Source organism: Lithobates pipiens, unplaced genomic scaffold (assembly GCF_037356315.1).
Source record: "Lithobates pipiens isolate NorthernLeopardFrog02 unplaced genomic scaffold, aLitPip1_a1.2 Scaffold_13, whole genome shotgun sequence".
Classification (NCBI taxonomy): Eukaryota; Metazoa; Chordata; class Amphibia; order Anura; family Ranidae; genus Lithobates; species Lithobates pipiens.
Window position 1 is genome coordinate 225,636,452 of NW_027507718.1, and position 24,712 is coordinate 225,661,163.

At 46.4% G+C, this 24,712-nt stretch overlaps 1 protein-coding gene across 1 annotated transcript in view; it reads right to left on the minus strand.

Moving 5' to 3' along the window:
• LMNB2 (lamin B2) overlaps positions 1–24,276 on the minus strand; it is a 63,256-nt gene extending 38,980 nt beyond the window's left edge. Inside the window, exons 1-2 of the mRNA XM_077476276.1 lie at positions 23,823–24,276; positions 9,778–9,914 (exon numbers count right to left, since the gene is read on the minus strand). Coding sequence (XP_077332402.1) covers positions 9,778–9,914; positions 23,823–24,053 — 368 coding nt within the window. The 5' untranslated portion in view covers positions 24,054–24,276. The remainder of the gene's footprint in view (positions 1–9,777; positions 9,915–23,822) is intronic.
• Between the last annotated feature and the right edge of the window lie 436 nt (positions 24,277–24,712).

Genomic DNA, 24,712 nt, shown 5'->3' on the forward strand with positions numbered 1-24,712 from the left:
CTCTTCGGTTCTTCTGCCGGGCCACCGCGCCTTCTTGTAGCTCTTTTACAGGCGGTGGCCCGGTCTTCTGTCGCCGCTGTCGCCGCCTTCCGTTCTTGTTCTTCTTCTTGTTCTTCTTCTTCTTCTCCAGGCGATGTTGACACGTCGCTCCCTCCGGCCGGAATGCCAGGGACACGCTCCGCTGCCACTTATATAGTGACAATGGGGCGGTGTCACATGGTATATGTCACATGGGTTGGTCACATGGTGACCCCGCCCCCTTACGATGTCATAGTCCCCATGTGACATCAACCCATGTGACCAACCCATGTGACATATACCATGTGACCCCGCCCCATTGTCACTATATAAGTGACCGCACAGCGCGGCTCTGGCATTCCGGCCGGAGGGAGCGACGTGTCAACATCGCCTGGAGAAGAAGAACAAGAAGAAGAACAAGAACGGAAGGCGGCGACAGCGACAGCAGACCGGGCCACCGCCTGTAAAAGAGCTACAAGAAGGCGCGGTGGCCCGGCAGAAGAACCGAAGGCGGCGACAGAAGAACGGAAGGCAGCGGCGACAGAAGACCGGGCCACCGCCTGTAAAAGAGCTACAAGAAGGCGCGGTGGCCCGGCAGAAGAACCGAAGAGGGGGACAAGACCCCCGAAGTCGGGAGAAGAGGCCGGCGGCGGGGAGGAAGAAAGCCGGACTCCTCCGCTAGTAAAAGAGCTACACACACATAGCGGAGGAGTCCGGCGAGAAGACCCCCGAAGACGGAAGACCCCCGGAGCTGTGCAATAAAATATTTTTTCCCCTGTGTTGTGTTTTTTTTTGTACTTTATTTCACAGGTGAATGGGTAGGGGTACATTGTACCCCATACTCATTCACATAGGGTGGGGGGCCGGTATCCGGGGGCCCCCTTCTTAAAGGGGGCTCCCGGATTCCGATAAGCCCCCCGCCCGCAGACCCCGACAACCAACGGCCAGGGTTGTCGGGAAGAGGCCCTTGTCCTCATCAACATGGGGACAAGGTGCTTTGGGGTGGGGGGGCCGCGCGGCCCCCCCTTCCCCAAGGCACCCCCCCATGTTGAGGGCACGCGGCCTGGTACGGCTCAGGAGGGGGGGCGCGCTCGCTCGCCCCCCTTTCCTGGCCGGCCGGGTAGCGTGCTCGGACAAGGGTCTGGTGTGGACTTTGGGGGAACCCCCACGCCGATTTTTTTTGGCGTTGGGGTTCCCCTTTAAGCCCATTCCAGGCGGCGGAGCCCGCGACGTCTCCTTCGCGGGCCCCGCCTACCTGTACACGCGCTCGAAATGGGCAGACTTTCCGAGCGGGAACAGTCCGCTCATTTCGAAAGTACAGCGGACAGGCCCACACACGGGCGGACTGTTCGCTCAAACACAGTTTCAGCGGACAGTTTTTCGGAATTTCCGAAAGACTTTGTCCGTCCAACTGTCCGCTGAAACTGTCCGCTGAAAGCCCACACACGAGCGGACTGTCCGCCCAAACACTGTTCAGCGGACAAGGTTGGGCGAACAGTCCGCCCGTGTGTACGCGGCCTTACTCTTAGAGATGCACCGAAATTTCAGCCAAAAATTGTGTTATCGGCATTCGATCATGGTGCTGATAATGGCACCGAAAACTCACCTTTTGTGCTGCAAATTCATGCCGATTTTACCATGCTGCGCTTATGGGGTTTCACGGGTCATGCGAATCAAAAAAAAAAAAAAAAAAAAAAAAAAAAAAAAAACACCTCACACAGGTGCATTAATGATGCGTTCTTGCTGCATTTTCAATGCATTTGAACTGGGAGGTGTTTTTCTAGTGCTTTTTTTTTTTTTAACTGGCCAAAAATGCAGCAAGCAGGATTTTTAACATCACAATGGAATCACAAAATCTATACATTCCACATTCCACGCCCAAGTCACAAGATGGCAGTCAGATATGTAGACATAAATCAGAATCAGATGTACAGTCTGGTGATTGCTTTAGAGGGAGGAGGACATTCTTTGACCAGGCTTACCATGTGAGAGTAGAGTGATCAAACAGGAAATTCCAACTCAGCCAAGCTCAAGCTACATAGGTTGTTTAGTGCCCAAATCCTACAGTTCAGACAATGACAGGAATCAATCTACGGGAATGTTAAAACTGGCTGTATGCCTCCTCTGGGGAGAAGGAAGACTGACTTTGCGCAGCAGCCTTCTTCGCTTACCTATTCCCTCCCCTCACTTTAATGTCTTTTCTAAACTCAGATGGGAACCGCTTAATCTTTCTAAGCTTTCTCTTTATGACCATTCCATCCCTGTAATTATTACAGTATAAAAATTATGTACAGGACAAATTTCCCCATGCCTTGCACAATGGTTGAACATACAATGTATGCGTTTACTTTTTTGGAAACTATTTTTTGAACTTCCTCCAAGAAAACAAATGCCTTAGCCAACAGAGTACAGGCCCCAAAAATTGAACCACCTCTTCATAATGGCCACAGCAAGTATGCAGGCCCAGAGTATCAAATGCATAAATCTCACCACCCCCCTTCCTTGGGAATACTCAAGGTGCAGCGGATAACTCTAAGGACAGGGTGAAGTTCCTCTTTAAATACAGGAGCATCCTCCCAAAAAAATAAATAAAATTATATAATATATATATATCCATCCTAAAAAAAAAAAAATTAACTCATCTGTAAATGGCTGTTGCTAGGGAGTCCCTCGTAGTCTGCCTCCTTCAGTGCCCGGGCACCTGACATCACTTTCCCTCGGCGCAGTCAGTCATCTGGGACACGTGACAGGTCCCAGATGACTGCGCGGCGTATCACGGCGCCGCTCGCGCATGCGCAGTGGGTGCCCAGCTGTGAAGCCACAGCCGGGTGCCCACAGTAAGAATGCTGGCGCCGCCAAGCGGAGCGGGGAATGAGTGGGGCTTCGTTCCCCCGCATCGCTGGACCCTGGGACAGGCAAATGTCCGATTTTTAAAAGTCAGCAGCTGCAGTATTTGTAGCTGTTGACTTAATTTTTTTTTTTTTTTTTTAAGGGGCACCCCACTTTAAGTATGTATTCCACAGTTACAAAACCTTTTGTTACTGGGTGGCTACATTCTCACTGTTAATAGGAACATAGCCAAACTCTCTTGCTTAGTCTCGAGGTGGACTAGGGACTATGCACTATGGCAGGGCTTGACAAATTTGCTTGGAATCTAGGAGCCAGCTAAAAAAAGTTAGGAGCCAGGTCCGCAACGGTGATCTGGACCTGTCCCTGGCCTGACATGGAGACGAGTGAGGGGAAGATAGCCGCCGCTATCTGTCTCCAAGTCGTTGCCCATAGCTCTTAGAGGGACATTTTATTTATTCTCTCTGACCCCAGAGCTCATATTTAAGAGGACCTGTCATGCTTTTTTCTATTACAAGGGATTTTTACATTCCTTGTAATAGGAATAAAACGTGACACAATTTTTTTTTTTAAAAAGAACAGTGAAAAAATAAAAATAAATAAAAAAAATAAAAGTTAAAATAATAAAAAAAAAAAAAAAAAAAAAAAAAATAATTTTTAACCACTTTCAGACCGGACCATTTTGCTGGTAAATGACCAGAGGTCTTTTTACACTTTGGCACTGCGTTGCTTTAACTGGTAATTGCGCAGTCATGCAATGTTGTACCCAAACGAAATTTGCGTCCTTTTCTTCCCACAAATGGAGCTTTCTTTTAAAAAGGTATTTGACTGACTCTGCGATTTTTATTTTTTGCGATATAAACGTAAAAAGACCGCAAATTTTGAAAAAAAATGATATTTTCTACTTTTGGTTATTAGAAAAATCCAATAAACTCAATTTTAGTCATACATTTAGGCCAAAATGTATTCAGCCACATGTCTTTGGTAAAAAAAAAAGTCAGTCAATAACTGTATATTTATTGGTTTGCGCAAAAGTTGTCACATCTACAAACTAAGGTACGTTTTCTGGAATTTACACAGCTTTTAGTTTACGACTGCCTCTCTCATTTCTTGAGGTGCTAAAATGGCAGGGCAGTACAAAACCCCCCCAAATGACCCCATTTTGGAAAGTAGACCCCCTAAGGAAATTGATAAGTGGCATGTTGAGCCCATTGAATATTTTATTTTTTTGCCTCAAGCGATTGAATAATGACAAAAAAATATATATATTTTTTTTTTTTACACAAAGTTGTCACTAAATGATATATTGCTCACACATGCCATGCCACCCCCACAAATGACCCCATTTTAGAAAGTAGACACCCCAAGCTATTTGCTGAGAGGCATGTTGAGTCCATGGAATATTTTATATTTTGCCACAAGTTGCGGGAAAATTACAAACTTTTTTTTTTTTTTCACAAAGTTGTCACTAAATGATATATTGCTCACGCATGTCATGGGCATATGTGAAATGACACCCCAAAATAAATTCTGTTGCTTCTCCTGAGTACAGGGATACCACATATGTGGGACTTTTTGGGAGCCTAGCCGCGTACGGGGCCCCGAAAACCAAGCACCGCCTTCAGGCTAAGGGCGTTACAGTTTTGAAGGCCATAAAATGCCAAGATGGCACAAACCCCCCCCCCAAATGACCCCATTTTGGAAAGTAGACACCCCTAAATTTAGGGGTACACTAGTGAGACTAGGTAATAAATGGCGGGTGCCCTGAAACTATAAAAAAATAACTAACCAACCAGCGTCACCTGTAACAGTTATATGGTGATCACTGGTGAAAGGGTTAACTAGGGGGCAATTAGGGGGCTTTATGTGGTAGTATATGGGGGTCCCTGGCGCTATAAAAAGCTGCGGCGAACCTAAATACCTACCTGCCTAACTAGCGTCACCTGTGACACTAATACAGCGATCAGAAAAACGATCGCTTATTAGGCTGGGTTCACACTGGAGCGATGCGGGAACGCCACGAATCCGCGGCGGGTTCCCACATCGCATGCCTCCTGGCGGCAGTTCACACTGCCCTATGCGAACTGCTGGGAGTGTCAGTGAAATGTTAATGACACCCCCAGATCAGTTCGCATATCGCAGTGCGATCTGCAAACTCGGATCGCATGGTGTGAACACCCATGTGATCAGATTCTGCTGCGGACCAAAAAAAGGGTCCCGTGCGAGTTTGCGGCGGGTGCAACGCGAATTCAGCCATACTATCTGTATGGCTGAACTCGAATCGCACAGAGATCGGATGTGATTTGCACTGCAGTGCGGTGCGAATCACATCCGTTCTCATAAACCGCTGCAATGTGAACCCAGCCTTAGCGACACTGGCGACGGGGGGTGATCACGGGGTTAAACCTTTATTGGGGGGGTTAGGGGGGTACCTTAGAACTAAAGGGGGCTAACCCTAACTGCCCTAACAGTTATTACAGTCACAAATGACACCCGCCGGGTGATCAGGGGGTTAAACCTTTATTAGGTAATAAATGGCGGGTGCCCTGAAACTATAAAAAAATAACTAACCAACCAGCGTCACCTGTAACAGTTATATGGTGATCACTGGTGAAAGGGTTAACTAGGGGGCAATCAGGGGGCTTTATGCGGTAGTATATGGGGGTCCCTGGCGCTATAAAAAGCTGCGGCGAACCTAAATACCTACCTGCCTAACTAGCGTCACCTGTGACACTAATACAGCGATCAGAAAAATGATCGCTTATTAGGCTGGGTTCACACTGGAGCAATGCGGGAACGCCACAAATCCGCGGCGGGTTCCCGCATCGCATGCCTCCCGGCGGCAGTTCACACTGCCCTATGCGAACTGCTGGGAGTGTCAGTGAAATGTTAATGACACCCCCAGATCAGTTCGCATATCGCAGTGCGATCTGCAAACTCTGATCGCATGGTGTGAACACCCATGCGATCCGATTCTGCTGCGGACCAAAAAAAGGGTCCCGTGCGAATTTGCGGCGGGTGCGGCGAATGGCTGAACTCGAATCGCAGAGATCGGATGTGATTTGCACTGCAGTGCGGTGCGAATCACATCCGTTCTCATAAACCGCTGCAATGTGAACCCAGCCTTAGTGACACTGGCGACGGGGGGTGATCACGGGGTTAAACCTTTATTGGGGGGGTTAGGGGGGTACATTAGAACTAAAGGGGGCTAACCCTAACAGTTATTACAGTCACAAATGACACCAATGCAAAAAAAAAATGCATTGGTGTCACTGTGACTGGGGGGGTGTGAGTGTGCCTGGCATGTTCTACTGTGAAGTGTCGTGTTGGTGCAACTCACCGATCCTATCTCCTCGGTGTCGGAACGAAAAATACCGTCACGGAGGAGAGATTACATCACTTCCTCTCCTGTGTTTACATTACAGGAGAGGAAGTGATGTCACGAAGGATTTCCATTCGTCGGGAGCGATCGTGAGGATCGCTCCCGAACGAATACCGACCGCCGCAGAATACCGACTTCCCGCGGGAAGGCAGGGACGTACAGGTACGCCCATATGCCTGCCTGTGCCATTCTGTCGACGTACATCGTCGTGCGGCGGTCGGCAAGTGATTAAACGCGCCCTGTCCCGCCCGCATATGAAAGCGGTGTTTAAACCACACATGTGAGGTATCGCCGTGATCGGTAGAGCAAGAGCAATAATTCTAGCCCTAGACCTCCTCTAACTCAAAAACGTGCAATCTGTAGAATTTTTTAAACGTCGCCTATGGAGATTTTAAAGGGTAAAAGTTTGTCGCCATTCCATGAGCGGGCATAATTTTGAAGCATGACATGTTGGGTATCAATTTACTCGGCGTAACATTATCTTTCACAATATAAAAAAAATAAAAAAAATAAAAATTGAGCTAACTTTACTGTTGTCTAATTTTTTTATTAAATAAATTATTTTCCCCCCAAAAAAGTGTGCTTGTAAGTCCGCTGCGCAAATACGGTGTGACAGAAAGTATTGCAACGACTGCCATTTTATTCTCTAGGGTGTTAGAATAAAAAATATATATAATGTTTAGGGGTTCTAAATAAAGGGAAGGAGATAGGCAGGCAATGAAAAGAGGCAGGGGAAGCTCCATTAGCATGGCTAGTTGTCATACCAACGGTCACCACAAGAGGGCGCCAGATTCCAGAAGGAATCATAGGACCACAGAAGGCCTCAAAGCCTTCTCAATTACACGCCGGCGGCAGAACGGCCTGACACGATCACGCCGGGGGGGGGGGGGGGGATCCACGGAGACACGATACCACCAGCTGTGCTGCCCCAGATCGCTAATTCTAGTCGCAAATGCGACCTGGCGCCCGGGTTTTGTCGAGCCCTGCACTATGGGATGTGCAGTGTGCATGGAGCAGTGTACATGACCACAACTTAAGTGCACTACTTGCTGCATACCAATGGAAAAATAGAAGGGGGAAAAGAGAAAAAAAAAAAAAAGGTTCAAAGGACATTAACCACTTAACAACCGGCCCATAGCCGAACGACGGCTACAGAGCGGTTGTTTAACTCTGGGAGGCCGTCATATGATGTCCGCGTAGAATTCCGCTCTCGCGCGCACTCGAGAGCATCACGGTAAACGGGCGCTCATCATGGCCGTTTACCACGTGATCGCTCCGTCAAATGACGGAGTGATCACTTGTAAACAAACCGGCGTCATGTTATGACGCCGGTTCCTCCCTCCCCCTCTCTGTACCGATCGGTACAGCGGAGGGGGAAAGAAAATCGGTGTCAGCAGCGCTGTGGGCTGCATCTGCAGTGCCCACAACCCTGCTCACCGAAATTTAACCCCTCAATAACCTGCAACACCCGCCAATACCCTGCAATGCCATACTCGGAGATACCCAGCCATAGACATCCCTCCCCCTCCCGCCGCCCTCCGGTGCTTCTACCGACTCGCCAATACGATCAAAACCATAATCTTTTTTTATTTCAGGCTTCCCAGCCTAGAGGTGAGATGTGGGGTCTTATTGACCCCCATATCTCACTGTAAAGAGGACCTGTCATGCCATATTCCTATTACAAGGGATGTTTACATTCCTTGTAAAAGGAATAAAAGTGATCAAAAAATGTATTCCACGAGCGTGTGCAATTTTGAAGAGTGACATGTTAGGTATCTATTTACTCAGCGTAACTTCATCTTTCACATTATGCAAAAATTGGGCTAACTTTACTGTGTGTTTTTTTTTTTTTTTTTTTTTAAGCACAACTTTTTTCCCCCCAAAAAAAGCATTCGAAAAATTGCTGCACAAATACCGTGCGAGATAAAAAGTTGCAACGGCCACCATTGTATTCTCCAGGGCGTTTGCTAAAAAAACATATATAATGCTTTGGGATTCTATGTAATTTTCTAGCAAATAAATGATGATTTTTACATGTAGGAGAGAAATGTCAGAATTGTCCTGGGTGCTCCAGAACACCTGATGGCGCTCCCTGCATGTTGGGTCTCTGTATGTGGCCATGCTGTGTAAAAGTCTCACACATGTGGTATCGCCGTACTCGGGAGTAATAGCAGAATGTGTTTTGGGGTGTAATTTGTGGTATGCAAAAATCTTGATTTTGCAAAGAATTGTGGGGAAAAAATTACAACTTCAAAAAAACTCATCATGCCTCTTACTAAATACCTTGGAATGTCTTCTTTCCAAAAAGGGGTCATTTGGGGGGTATTTGTACTTTTCTGGCATGTTAGGGTCTCAAGAATTGAAATAGGCCGTCAGTACTTCAGGTGTGATCAATTTTCAGATATTGGCACCATAGCTTGTGGACTCTAACTTTCACAAAGACCAAATAATATACACCAATTTGTACTTATTTTTACCAAAGACATGTAGTAAAAATTTTGGCCAAAATTTATGAAGAAAAAAAAAATAAAATTACTAATCTGCTAAATTTTATAACAGAAACAAAGAAAAATTCATTTTTTTTTAACAGAATTTTCTGTATTTTTTCTTTTATAGCACAAAAAATAAAAAACCGAGCGGTGATTAAATACCACCAAAAGAAATCTCCATTTGCGTGAAAAAAAGACAAAAATTTCATATAGGTCCAGTGTTGCATGACTGAGTAATTGTCATTCAAATTGTGAGAGCACCGAAAGCTGAAAATTGGTCTGGTTATTAAGGGCGTTTAAGTGCCCAGTGGTCAAGTGGTTAAAAAGGCAGAAAAACGCAAGAATTAAAGATTCATACTTACCTAGGTGTATGCAGCATTGGTCTGATGCTGCATATGTCCCCCAGCGCCTATAAACACAGAGAAGATTGCTGAGAGGCTGAGCCAGTCCAGGCATGTCAGCAGATTCAGACACCATTGTTGCGATGTTGCCTGAGCCTGGGCCAGCTCTGTGAAGCCCGCTGTCTGCTGAAAACGGGTCACAGGAATGCAGAATGAACTCCTGTAATCCACAGAAGTACAGCCAAATGAGCTTTAGCTGCACTTCTCTTTTAACTAAAAACCAATAGGATTTAAGAGACCACAAAAAATAATAAATAATTAAAAGCAACGTACTAGTAATCTGAGAATTTACATTATAGGGTGTCTTGGTCTATTCCAGCAAATGACAAGGGCAAAAATAAAATTAGGAAAAAAATGCTGTTTTCCCTGTATGCATTAGGGCATGTGTCAATCAGAGACACCATTTGAAGCCATTCAGAATACATTGATGGGTGTATTTGACCTGCTTCAGATTTTGCATTTGCAGACTTGTTTGAGATTGCAAAAAGGTGTCTTAAGTGTGCAAAAGCCCATCTACACATGTCTAACAAACATGCTACATGTTTAGGTTTGTCTGGAGTTCACCCTTAAATACCCATATCATACCCTACATACACCAATGAAATCTAGCTTCTCAAACTTCAAAAAGGAGGACACTTACTTTTTCGTTAGCTCATCAAAGTCTGACCGATACTTCCCCAGCTCTATCTGTAGCCTGGCTCGGTGTTTCGCGGTTTCATCCAAAACTTTTCGAGCATCAGCAAGCTCAACCTCGTATAGGTCTTTGATTACACTGACCTAAAATTTCAAAGTTGAAAAAAATTATAGTAGTTAATGTAATATAAACAAAAATCACCCTACTTGCCCAAAGAATGACAGCCTTTCAACACACAAAACAGAAAACAAGCCACCGGGAACCAAAGTTTGGGCAAAGACGCCAATATGAACGATTCAACATTCTCTGCTCTTAAGCCTTCTGCTACCACACCACTTTTTTCCCCATGAAGATAAAATGTGCTTTTTTTTACCAAAATCCTACCCCGCACCCAGAACACAGCACTGTATACTGTAAGTAGACGAAGCTACACAGCTGCGGCATTCTATGCATGAAGGTAAAAAATAAAACATCTTCTGGACGCACAAGCAGCCCCCAATAATTACCTGAGCCCCCTCTCGATCCAGCGATGTCTACGAGAGCCTCGCCTCTCTGGGGACTCTCAATCCTGATGGGCTTTTGTCAACAGTGGTAGCCAATAGCTGTCAATCACAGCCAGTGAGCCAAACAGGAGAGGGAGGGGGCAGGGCCAAACCTCAGCTCAGCGTGTGAATGGACATACAAAGCCACAAGTCGTGAGCCTGCCATCTTGGATGCCTGCAGAGCAAGCAGCTTGCTGTGGGGGCACCTGGCAGGGAGGGAGGAGCGCCAGCAAGGGACCCGAAAAGAGGATCTGGGCTGCTCTGTGCGACAAACCATTACACAGAACAGGCAAGTATAACATGTTTGTTTTTTTGTTTAAAAAAAAAAAAAAAAAAATACTTTAGTATAACTAAGCTGAAACACAAAATTTAGACCTCTGATAGAATCCTTGGTCACATTAACCAGTTGCTGACCAGGCCATAGACGAATGACGGCTATAGCACGGGCGGATAATTTTGGGAGGGCATGCAATAACATCCTCCCAGAATCGCTCACTCAGGAATGTCTGATCTGTGCCCATCCATGCTCCATCCCTGGCTAATCCATCCTCCATCCATGCTTCATCCCTGACTCATCCATGCCACACAAAAGTGTAATAGGTAGTCAAATTCGATTTGAAATTTATATCCCTAAAACATCTGATGGTGCTCTCTGAATGTTGGACCTCTGTATGCAGCCAGGCTGTGTCAAAGTCTCCCACATGTGGTATCACAATATGCACTTATTTGGGTTATTTTTACCAAAGATACGTAGCAGTATAAATTTTGACCAAATTTATGAAGAAAAATTACTAAAAACTTGTGAAATTTTATAACAGCAACAAAGAAACATGCATTTGTTTTAAACAAAATTGTCAGGGTTCCCCCCCCCCCCCCATTTATAGCGCAAAAAAATTAAAAAACCGAGTGGCGAATAAATATCAAAAGAAAGCTCTATTTTTGTGAAAAGAGGACAAACATTTCATATGGGTACAGTGTTGCATGATTGAGTAATTGTCAAAATGTGAGAGTACTGAAAGCCGAAAATTGGTCTGGTTTGGTCTTGCCCAGTGGGCAAGTGGTTAAAAGATGGGTTGTTTTAATACACTTTTACTGTTTGTTAAAATAAGGAACTAATTTGTCCATAGTCTGGGCACATGTGTACTTAAAACGGCATTAAACCTAAAACCAAAAAATATCATATTGCAGCTTACCAATCGCTAGATGGGGTGGCTGCATTAGTTTTTCTTAGGCTTTTTTTGGCTCGGTTTTTACCTGGTGATCTGTGTCCAGTAGTGCACACCTGTATTAGTGATGGATAAATGAGCACAGGGGGCACATATGGACAGCAACAAAGCCAGCTTGGGGCTTAAGATAAAAAACCTTCAGTGTGCAGCATGCCTCCCTCGTACCTTACCCGAGCCCCAATCTCGGTCCAGCCATGTGCACAAATGCCTCAGCTGTCCGGGACTCTCCCTCCTGATTGGCTGAGGCACACCAGCGGCGCCATTGGCTCCCACTGCTGTCAGTTAATCAATGAGGATGGAAGGGGCAGGGCTGAACCATGGCTCTGTCTGAGTGGAGACAGAGCTTCGGCTAGGGTGCCCCCATAGCAAGCCGCTTGCTGTGGGGGCACTCACCACAAAGGAAGGACCAGAAGCGCCAGTGAGGGACCCAAGGAGGAGGAGGATTGAGGCTGTTCTGTGCAAAACCACTGCACAGAGCAGGCAAGTATAACATTTTGTTATTTTTAGGCTTAATGTACACGGGATGTTTTAAATTCTCTCCAGAACGATTTAACTTCACAAATAGTAACCACGTTTAAAAATGTCAGTTTTGCTGCTATTTTTTTTCTTAAAAATAGTCAAAATGTATCTCCATTAATAACGCCTGTAAATGAAATGTGACTAAAACGCAAGTTACCACGTTTACAAGCTGTTACAGGCATTTGGCATTTCAAACACCTCTGAACATCTGTCCTGAACGTATTTTTTTGCTTTCCAAAAAATGCTTCTAAACTCAACTGCCTAGCAATGACTATAACTGACCCTCTGTACAGGGACTGATAAGATAACAGGAGAGTTTCATGGCAGCAAAAAAAAAAAAAATAAAAAAATAAAAAAAAAAAAACCACATACGCCCAACTGCTCCTAAACCTCCGTGTACCAGCAGCCCTAAAGTGGACCTTCCGCTCATTGAAATCCTCCCCCCCTCCGGCGCCACAATTGGCACCTTTCAGGGGGGAGGGGGGTGCAGGTACCTGTACAGTACAGGTATCTGCACCCACTTCCGGGATAGCTCTCTGCGAAAAGGGGCGTAGATTACGCCCCTTTCCAAAAGTCTCCCGCTGCCTGCTGGGAAACACACAGATCCCAGAGGCAGCGGGTCCGACTCGCGCATGCGCAGTAGGGAACCGGGAAATGAAGCCAAAAGGCTCCACTTCCTGATTCCCATACCCAAGATGGCGGCGGCAGCACCCGAGAGACGATCGAGAGATCGGCTTCGGGTGCCGACATCGCGGGCGCGCTGGACAGGTAAGTGTCACTATTTTAAAAGTCAGCAGCTGCAGTATTTGTAGCTGCTGGCTTTTAAAAAAAAAAAAAAAAAAAAAAAAACGCGCACTCCCGGCGGACTCCCGCTTTAAAGAGGAAGTAAACCCTGATGAGTTTACTTCCCCTTTCATTCCCTGCAAAGGTAAAGCATAATGGACTACTATGCATCGCATAGTAGTCCATTATGTGTCACTTACCTGACACAGGAGCCAGCGAAGTCACCAATGTCCCCTGTAGTGCGGCGCATCCATCTTCTCGGTAGGTCTCGCTGCTCCGCCGCTGTCATTCAGTAAAGCCGCGATGCCGTCACTCCCGCGCATGCGCACGGGAGCCGCCACGCGCGGCATATTCGCCGTTGACGGTGCCGCGCTCAGTGCGCCGTAGACAGCGGTGCCTGTCTTTCGCCAAATATCTCCTAAACCGCGTAGGTTTATGAGATATTTCTTGGACCTACAGGTAAGGCTGCGTACACACGGGCGGACTGTATGGCCTACTTAGTCCGTCGAAACACATTTCAGCGGACAGTCCGCTCGTGTGTGGGCTTCAGCTGACTTTTTCAGCGTGCAGTCTGGCGTACTAAGTATTTCGGATTTTTCGAAATTCTGTCCATCATTCTTTGGTTTCAGCGCACAGTCCGCTCGTGAGTAGGCTAGTACGACGGACTAAGAATGGCGCATGCTCAAAGGATTTACACGGCGGAAGGTTGCATTGCTGTGTATTGGACTTCCTATTTCTAGTCCCGTCGTACGTGCTGTACACGTCATCGCGCAAGCTTTCGACGGACTGTTTGTGCATCCGTGTGTGGTCAAGTCCGTTCATTCGAAAGTATGATGGACTGTCCGTCGGATTGTATGACGGACTAAGTAGGCCATACAGTCCGCCCGTGTGTACGCGGCCTAAGCCTTAATCTAGGCTTACCTGTAGGTCAAAGTGTGTTGTAAGGGTTTACAACCACTTTAAAGCATTACTAAAATACTATTTTTATTAAAACAACAAGTATGGCACGATCCTCACTGGATATGGCTGAAACAGCAGGAGCCAATGGCCACTGCCTCAATGTCCAGAGCAAGGAGAGACCAGGGAGAGGGGAAATTCTGCACAGCACTGGATCGAGTTTTAAGTATTTAGGGGGGCTGGTGGACCTAATCTTGGAAGGTTTTTTTATCTTAATGCAGAGAACGCATTAGTAGCCTTTACAACCAATTAAATACACTAGCAAAGGGCAGCTTATACTTTATAAGTTACAGCAAACAGTTTTCTTCCTTTCAGGAGAAAGGTTTTCCCATAAATAAAAGCAGATTATTGTAAGCACCCTTGTCAGTGGTGACCTACTTGGCCAGCCCAGATCACCAGGTGAAAATAGAAGCAAGCCCAATATAGAAAACGAATACAACCACCACATCTAAGAATTGGTAAGCTGCAATACAGGGGTTGACAAATTTGCTTTGAATTTAGGAGCATAGTAAAAAAGTTAGGAGCCAGTTTTTTTTTTTCAGCTCCCGGGGTAAGGCCACTCATTTTCACCCCCTATCCCTAACTCACAATGGAGCACCCAGTCAATAACTCCATTGAAACGCTGTTACATCAGGGGTATGGGCTGACCAGAAAGAGTAAGGCTGGCAACAGATGGAACTGGCTGGCACTGGCAGGTGGCACTGGTTGCCACTGGAAGGCACGTGGAACTGCCAGATGGCATTGGCAGGTGGCCCTGGTTTGGAAGTGGCAGGTGGCCCTGGTTTGGAAGTGGCAGGTGGCCCTGGTTCGGAAGTGGCAGGTGGCCCTGGTTCGGAAGTGGCAGGTGGCACTGATTGGCGGTGGCACTGGTTGGTGTTAGCAGGTGGCACTGATTGGCCCTGGCACTGATTGGCGGTGGCACTGGCAGGTGGCACTGATTGGCGGTGGCACTGGTTGGCATTGGCAGGTGGCACTGGTTGGCACTGGCAGGTGGCACTGGTTGGCACTGGCAGGTGGCACTGGTTGGCACTGATTGGCGGTGGCAGGTGGCACTGATTGGCGGTGGCAGGTGGCACTGGCAGGTGGCACTGATTGACGGTGACACTCGGCACTGGCAGGTGGCACTGACTGACGGTGGCACTGATTGGTGGTGGCAGATGGCACTGGTTGCCGCTGGCAGGTGGCACTGATAGGTGCCACTGGCAGGTGGCACTGATTGGCGGTGGCACTGATTGGTGGTGGCCGGTGGCACTGATTGGCGGTGGCCGGTGGCACTGATTGGCGGTGGCCGGTGGCACTGATTGGCGGTGGCAGGTGGCACTGATTGGCAGTGGCACTGACTGGCAGGTGGCACTGGCAGGTGGCACTGGTTGGCGCTGGCACTGATTGGCGGTGGCAGGTGGCACTGGTTGGTGGTTGCAGGTGGCATTGATTGGAGGTGGCACTGGTTGGCACTAGCATGTGACACTGGCAGGTGGCACTGATTGGCGGTGGCACTGGCAGGTTTCACACGGAGCACTCTGTTACTGGCACTGGCAGGTGGCACTGATTGGTGGTGGCACTGGTTGGTGGTGGCAGGTGGTATTGATTGGCGGTGGCACTGGTTGGCACTAGCAGGTGGCACTGATTGGCGGTGGCACTGGTTGGCACTGGCAGGTTTCACACGGAGCACTCTGTTACTGAAATGTAACAGAGGAGCTGTCAGAATTGAGCTTAATGTCGGAATGGGCGGGACCCTGCCGGGGTGTGAAACTGACAAGTAACAGAGAGGCGGATATGTCAGATTTCAGCCTGATGTCGGGGTGGGCGGGACTCAGCAGCTATCAAACACCAGCCAACGATTGGGCTGCTTAAAAAAAGGGGCGGGCCACATACACGTAGCGGCCCGCCCAGATCCCATTGGCTGGTGTTTGATAGCTGCTGGGTCCCGCCCCCACCCCGGCCAGGTCCCGCCCCCACCCTGACATCAGGCTGACATATCCTCCTCTCTCCATCAGTTTCACACACTCAGCGCGGCGCTGCTGAGTGTGGAGAAGGGAGGAGGACGGCAGTCAGTGTTAATGCTGCTGCATGTCTGGGGCATCGATAGTGAGTGGGCTGGTGGCAGCTTAGGCGCCAGGTCGCGATTTCTGGTCGCATTGGCGACCTGGTGCCTGGGGTTTGTCGAGCCCTGATATAATGCATTATGCAGCCAGGAGTGAAAAGGGTTTGTGTACAGCCACCTATAAAAATCAATGAAAAGCTGCAATTGTAAGGTGCTAAGCATACATACATAAAGGAACAGATGGAAACTGCATCCAGGGCTACACATCGATCCCTATATGCAGCTAAATGTTCGGATGAACCCAGGCACAAAAACAGACCCATTCTTTAACGTGGGTTCAGAGGTCTGTACAGTGCACCTAGCTCTTTAATATACCTGCTGTTAAAACAATATGGATTCCGCCTGGGGATGCTAGATGTCAAAATTGTCTGGCTTTACAAAAAGGCTGAATTTAATTTCAAATCGCTAGTAAAAAGGCTCGATTTAAAGCAACTCTATTTAAATCATAATTTAAAAAAGAGCAACGGTCATCTCTGACCTGCTGTTAACTCACAGACAGTCCCATTCACTTTAATGGGACAGCTGGTGATGCAGCAGTGACTCAACAAGGTTAGGGACATGGCAGCAGCAGGTGAGTGGATGCCCGCTAACAGGCACTGCCATGATGGATCTGAAATGAGAGGTACTCTTTAAATGTAAGGACTCATTCTTGCTGGCAGTTAGAATCTTTATTTGCAAACAAAATGAAGGTTTCCTATTTAGAATAATAAGATGCCAGATTAGTAAAAAAGCGATATCAGAACCGATACAAATCCTACAGTTTGTAGTGTACATAGATTTGCAAAACAATGGGATAAAGGAATATTCCTAAACTTTGGTTTAACTCATGGTTATTGTGAAATTGTGTGAATGCATCAATGCAGTGCATGCTATCTCAGCTTGCAGAGCTTGGATTCATTGAATGAGTTTACCAAAAATGTAAAATGTTGCAGAACATACAGCTTCAGGATACATAATTAAGCTCCATTTCATGCTGAATAAACTAAATTATTAATGTACCTTAAATAGAAAACTCTTTAGAAAAGATAAAAGCATTTTATGAAAAAATAAAAATAAATAATAATATATGTTTTTTTTCTTTTTAAATCATTGATTGATATCCACCCTGCTTTACAAAGACCTCCCATCAATCTCCATATTACTACACGACACCGCAATCTCGTGGAATTTGGCAGGTGAAACTAGGTCAGAAGTGCGAAGGACCAGGAGATCAAACACTCCCTAAAGATTTCAATTTTTGCAGAAGACTTCAACCATGGATTTCTCTAGCTCAGAAGTAGATAGTGCGGGCAACAAGTATTCACGTGCTTAAAAGGGGACCATAAACTATACAATCGAAATTTTGCAGCGAAGTACAATCTTTAGATTTACCAAAACTAGGACAGCACACCCAAATCTGACAGGTACTACATAGCTACAATAGTAGTTATAAAGGAGAGTGTACAGTGTATAGCAAATTTTACAAGTACAGCTTCTATGTGCAACATAGATAGACTTGCTTTACAACAGAAGTTTGTGATTTACCTAGGTGGATGCAGCATCGATCCAATGCCAAATCTGCCCCCCTGTTGGCTCTTAGGCAGAAAACTGAGCAAATCAAACACAGCTGATCACTCAGTTCTTCCTACTGCTCTGAGGAGAGAGCCGTGACTGTTAGTCACCAGCTCTCTGCTATGCCCTTCCAGCGCTCCCTGAAGTACCAGGCTAGGGAGGGGAGGGAGTAGCTGCCTCAGTCTCCCAGCGGCGCAGCTAAGAGGCCAAGCCAGGTGCTGGTCCAGGCTCCTGGGTGGATCCAAACCATATGGTCGCAATCTTTCCCCACAACCTGGACCAGCTCTGTGACACCAGGTGACAGTGGGCTCTAGTCCACTGCAGGCTGAAAACGGGTCACAGGAGCGCAGAATGAACTGCATTCCTGTGATCCACAGGAGAAGTACAGACAAACAAGATTTGCTGTACTACTTTTATTCTAAGTAGTATCATCTACCTAGCTATGCAAAGTGCAAAATACCAATCCTTTGGCAAATAAACCATATACTACGGAATTCTTATTTTCAGTTCCGTTTGTTTTTTTGTGCATCAATGCAAATTTTATCAAAGGCCAGAATAAAATTATATTAATCTGTGTATTTGTAAAACACAAGCACAGAGGACACATACACTGTGGTATAAATGGGTCCAGATGGAGATTTTTTTTTTTTTTTACTAATCAGCCTTTATTGTTTTGTAACAACATGTCCTGTATTAAGTAAATTCAGCCAGAACAACAGACGTGCGATTGGTGTAAAATCCCAGACAATGGCCATAGAAGTAGCTGTCAAAGAGAACAAAGACCAAGCACCAAACTACAGCGTGTCAAGGACACCTTAAGCAGAGCCTTCTCGCTGGCAAGCGGTGATCTTCAAATGTACCAACAATACACAACCACCAGAAACCTGCTGTTTTATGACAACTAAAGCCTGTCAAAGTACAAACACTTCATGTGAACCACCATTAGACCCACTCATGGAGACTGATCTAAAAGATGTGACTCCTCACACAATCATGTGTGCAAATTTACTGCAAATGTCCAATCACTTGAAAATCAAATTCATGTTTACTTATTTCATGTACACATTATTAGGGATTCAGGCTGGGTTCACACGTAAGCAAATTGGATGTGGGTTTCTCCACATCCAAGTCGCATTACAGTAGATTGTGTCCGCCGCACAAATCTCCGTGGCGGCTGCAGAGTGGATTGCACAGAGGTCCTGTGAGTCTGATTCCGTTTCAAGTCCGAATTCAGGCAAAAATTCCGGCCCGATTCATCCCTGAAAAACAGAGACCAGGGATGCACCGTACCCCCTAATCCCCCCCCCCGCTGTCAGATTGTCAGATCCATGCGAATTCCGTGTGAACCCAGCCTTAAAGCGAGGAGGAATTCAATTTTTACATGACTGGATAATTGCAGTGACTTTTCGCACCATTTATTGCATTAAAGTGGTTGTAAACCCTTACAAACCACTTTGACCTACAGATAAGCCTAGATTAAGGCTTACCTGTAGGTCCAAGAAATATCTCCTAATCCTACACGGTTTAGGAGATATTTGCCCGAAGACAGGCACCGATGTCTACGGCGTATACGTGGGAGTGACATCATCGCGGCTTCGTCGAATGACAGCGGCGGAGCAGTGAGACCCACCGAGAAGATGGATGCTCCGGACTACATGGGACAGCGGTGACTTCGCTGGCTCCTGTGTCAGGTAAGTGACACATAATGGACTATGCGATGCATAGTAGCCCATTATGCTTTACCTTTGCAGGGAATCAAAGAGGAAGTAAACTCATCAGGGTTTACTTCCTGTTTAAGAATCAGCCCAAAACTGTCCATCTTCAACAAGGCTCTGCATTTGAATTGATCTTGGTGTGGACACGGCTGCAGAGGAGACATCTGAGGTCTAATAAACCCCAAATCATAAACAGTATTTATCACTGCCTACTGCTTCCATAAGGAATGTTTACATACATTGTGACAGCAATAGAAGTGACCAGAACAAAAAAAAAAAAAAAAAGTAAAGAATGTCAAAAAAACAAAAAAACCCACACACATTTTTTAAGTGCCCTGTCCCCCTGTGCTTGCACACAAACACAAGCATGCGTAAACAGCGATCGAACAACATGTCAGGTATTGCTGCGAACATCAGAGCCAGAGCAATAAATCTAGCAACAGATCTCCTCTAACTCCAATACAGAACATTTTAGCAGAGGGAATAAAATGGTGCGTTTTGCAATTTTTACGTCACGCAGTATTTAAGTAGTGGTTCTCAATTAAGAAGAAAAATACTTTTTTAATATGAGTATTAATGCATACAAACACAATATTATAAACGCCAAGTAAATAGATACCACAGGTGTCACGCTTTAAAATTGGAATGGCTACAAACGGTCCCCATAGATGATGTTTTAAAAGCCATCACAGGTTACCAGTTTGGAGTTAGAGGAGATCTGGTGCTAGATTTATTGCTCTGGCTCTGACATTCGCAGTATTCAGGGCTCTTCGTAATTTTCTAGCAAAAAATACAGATTTACTTGGAAACAAAAAGTGCCAGAAAAAGCCTGGTCTTCAAGTGGTTAAAAGTATATCGCTGGATGATGACTACAGCTGCAGCCATTATCCAGATATCAGCACCTCTTTCCCGAGGACGCATAGATGTATACATTGGTTGGAGAGTGGTTAAAGCTGAACTAGACCCATGGATTTATTGGTTTCCCAAAACAGTTACATTAAAGTGGAACTTTAGTCAGAAAATTAAGCCCTGCTAGATCACTTCAGGCTGGCCCCTTTTACAGGTATTGCTATGTAAAACAGTAAAAATAAGTGTCTAAACGGTTTAAAATCCAGTAATACACCTCATCTGGCTCTGCACATTTTTAGTCACTGCCAAGTGTGTAGAGGCCAATCTACTGGCAGTCCTAAAATGGAACTAAACCCTCCTATCCTTAAAGCGGAGTGCCACCCGTTTCTTAGTTTATTAAAAGTCAGCAGCTACAAAAACCATAGATGCTGACTTTAAAAGACTGACACTTACCTGCCCCACAGTCCAGCGATGTGGCCACCTGGAGGCTAGCTCCTCTCCTTGGCACCGTCATCGTAACTGTGGGCACCCGGCCATGACAGCTTACGGCTTCACGACCGGGCGCGCACTGCGTGAGTCACACTGCCTTCTCCTATTGGCCAGCCGATCTTCTGGGACACAACTCAGGTACCAGAAGTTTGCTGGCAGGAAGGAGCAGCCTAGGGCAAGAGGAAGAGTCGCCTAGGCAGCCGAAAATAGGAAGCAGGAAGTGGGACAGGAAGTCCCACAAAAAAAAAAAGGGGGGGGGGTTACCCCCCCCCCCAAAAAAATTACATGCCAAATGTGGCATGTCAGAGGGTGAGTAGTGCTTAAAGCAGAAGTTCCACTTTTGGGTGGAACTCTGCTTTAAGGGCTCGTTATCATACGTGCATGAAAACGGATGGGAACTGAAGAGAGAACTGTGCAGATTTCACTCACAGAGACATCAGTTTTCATGCTTGTCAGTTATGTGCCCTATTCACACCAATGTTGTGGTCGTGTCAGATTTTTGTATGTGCAGAATACTGCATATATGCTGAAGATTCCTGGGCAAAACCAACATTTTGTGGTGTGAACAGGATACAGAGAACAATTTTTTTTTGGTGCCCTTGCAGAAAAATTGACGTCTCTGCACCATGATGTGAATGAGGCCTTACAGTCAAGGAAGCTGCTTCTGTCTGATCTGCAACTGCCATTATGAACATGTCAGTTATGAAACCAGCCATTTGATGGTTTGACAGTTTGGTTGAGGACACAAGCAAATGTGACAGTTGGCAATGCCGGCATTCCAGGAATTAAAGTGGCAGCCCCCCTCGGATGCCCATCCAGGGCCACTAGGATGTAGCCAGGACCACCAGAGATTGGCATTTCACATGGTGGTCTAGCTGACAATCAGTGTCCATCCCCAATGCCTGCCAGTGCCACCTCATCAGTGAAGGAGAAAACGTACAAATTTACAAAATTTTATAACAAACAAAATAAAAAAAATTTTTTTTTTTTTTTTTATTATTTTAGGTCTATTTGTTTAGCAAAAAAAAAATGCAGAGGTGTTCAAATCCGACCAAAAAAAGCTCAATTTGTGGGAAGAAAATGATAAAAATTCTGTTTGGGTACAGTGTAGCATGACCGCACAATTGTCATTTAACCACTTGACAACTGGGCACTTAAAACACCCTTCCCAACAGACCAATTTTCAACTTTCGATGCTCTCACACGTTGAAGGACAATTACTCAGTCATGCAACACTGTACCCATATGAAATGTTTGTTATTTTTTCCACACAAATAGAGCTTTCTTTTGGTGGTATTTAATCACCGGTGGGGGTTTTTCTTTTTTTCCACTATAAATAAAAAAAGACTGAAAATTCTGTAAAAAATAAATAAAAATTATGTTAAAATTTATTGCAGTTTTGCCAGTGTTGCACAGTATGCGCTGTGGGCACTACACATCCAGCCCACAGCGCTGCTGCAATCTCTCCCCCACACACAGAGGACACAGAGGAAGCGATTGCTACATCATTTGACGGAGCGATCATGTGGTAAGCGGGCGCTACCAGCGGCCGCTTACCACGATGCGCCGGGTCTTCTGGACCCTGCGGTCACGGATGTTTGCGGGAGGGGGGCGCGCGGGAGCAATATTCTGGGAGGACGTCCATGGACGCCCTCCCAGAAAAACATGACCATGCTGAAGCTGTCTTTTGGCTATGGCCCGGTTGGCAGGTGGTTAAACAGTGACAGCGCTGAAAGATGAAAATTGGCTTGGGCAGGAAGCGGGTGTAAGTGCCTGGTTTTGAAGTAGTTAATGCATCCTATACATTAAGGTGAAAAAACACCTGGCAATGACCGGCCCCCCAGTCCCCCCTGTTTTACTTACCTGAGCCCTGGAACTTGACTCGGCGGGGACGCGCCGTCTCTCTGCCCGGGGTTCTCAGCTCTTGATTGGATAGATTGATAGCAGTGCAGCCAATGGCTCACGATGCTGTCAATCAAATCCAATGACGCAGGCACCAGGGCCGAGTCATACATTCGGCGAGTGCTGGACTCGGGAGCGCACTTGCAAGGTAACCCCCTCGGGAGAGGGCTTCTCCTAGGGGGTTATCTAATGTGGGGAGGAGCTGTGAGAGCTGACTGGGGACCCCAGAAGAGGATGTTCAGGGTCACCCTGTGCAAAACGAGCTGCACAGTGCAAGTATGATATTTGTTATTTTAAACAGAAAAAAAAAACCCTTACAATTACTTTAATGTGGAATGTATGTTCTGGCAAAAGAACTTTATTTTGATTTATATCAAGTGGTTATTGGTAAAGTTCTGCTTTAAAGCCATGCTGTGAAGAACTGTCACAGTTGCTTGTGACTGTCAACTGAACTGTCAAGCCATCAAACGGCTGGTGTCAAAACTGATCACGTTTGCTGTATATATTTTGTGACAGCATACGTCTTTTAATTATTGATCATCCATTTGTTTAGAACTAATAAAATGAATCATTTTTTTTCTACACAATACAGTGTTGGTGGCCTTTGAAAGTCCCAATTAGGGGGTATTGTCTTATGGTCTGTCATATTAGGGATGGGACCACCGCACTGGTTTTTCTGACATGGTGGAAGCCTCTTCTTTTTCGATCACATGCACAACACCATGACAACTGCAGAACAAACAAAAGCAGCTTCCTAGTCTGTAAAGGATAGGAAAGTTTAGATCTGCTTTCAAGTGCGGGAATGGGTGCAAAATTGTGTTACCTTTTGCAGATGGGCACGGGTGACATTAAGTCTTAACGGCACCCCTACGCGGGTCTATTTACACCTGGAAAAACACATGGTACCGTGCGTCTTGGGGCAGCGTCAATTTAAAAAAATTGTGCCTGCAGCTCACTGAAACGAACAGCTTGCCCTAAAACGCGATGCATCGGACTGCGCATAAAAGCAAAACATTTTATGGCACAGCGGCAGACGATGATGGGCACAGTGGCAAAGAAATCCGTTTTCCAAAGTTTTAAGCCCCCCCCACTAAAACCATACCAAAAAATAAATAAATGTTTCCCAAAAATAGATGGATAGATCAATTAATTTGATCACACTGACACGGAGTAGTGGTCAGTAAAAGTATCACAGCCATTGTATTGGTGGGGTATTACAGGCTGAGAGTTTATAATCTCACAAAAAGATAAAGCAAATCTCCTTTTCTTGTGATTTCTGATCTGCGATGAGAGAAGTGGTGAAGTTTGAATGAAGGCGGATGGAGTTCCTCCTCCCAGCCTGAGGACAATGCCCCCCTCCCCCAATCCTGTGATCAATGGACTGCCATGGCTGTCCCCTCACAGTGGCACTCACCTCCCGGGTGGTGACCTCCTCCTTCTCGGAGATCTTCACCATTAGCCGGTCATTCTCCAGCTCCAGAGATCGGACCCGGTCTATATAGACCGCCAGGCGGTCATTGAGTTGCCGCAGTTCTTCCTTCTCCTGCAGGCGGCTGATACGAGTTGGGGAAAGAGGGGTGCGAGCGCCCCGAGCCGGGGACTGCGACAAAAGGGGCGCCTTTTGGCTGGGGGTGGACGTAGCCATGTTTCTATCAGGGACTTCCCGCCAAGCAGTTAATATGCCACACAAGAGTCGGCCCGGTGCTCCTTTCTCCCCAGGCAACGGTCACTTTTTCATTCAATGGCGGGAGTGATCAGCGCCGTCCAATCCCGGAGAAGGGGACACGAGTGATGTCAGGGCCATGCGCTACGCTGACGCGGCCATGTTTTGTGAGGGCACATGAGGAAAATCACTGGTGTGGCGTCTGAGAGTGTGAGGCTGTCTACTCGTTCCCCGTGCCCTTCTTAAAAATGGCACTCTAGAAGAGTAGGAGGGTTCGCACATTGAAGGGGAGTGGCGGCATGGTGGGCCTGGCATGCGGCCATTTTATGGCTGACAGCAGAGGCGCTCGTTTAGAGCTGTGTTGTGGTGTTTTACTATTTTTGCAGTCGGCTTTTGTTACTGGCTTTGTGCCTGTCTATGGGTTTTGCTGGCACCGTTCTGGGTTTAGGCGGGTTATAGTGGAGCTCTCTGTGAGGCAGAAAACCCTCACTGCACAGTCTGCTGCACCCTGCTTGCTGTGTAAAATGTGGTCATGTGCAACAATAGTTTTCTCCAAGAAAACCGTTCCTGACAATTTATAGCTAGCTCTGGAGGATATAAAAATTCCACTGAGCAAACATGGTGTGCGCCTTCCTTTTTTT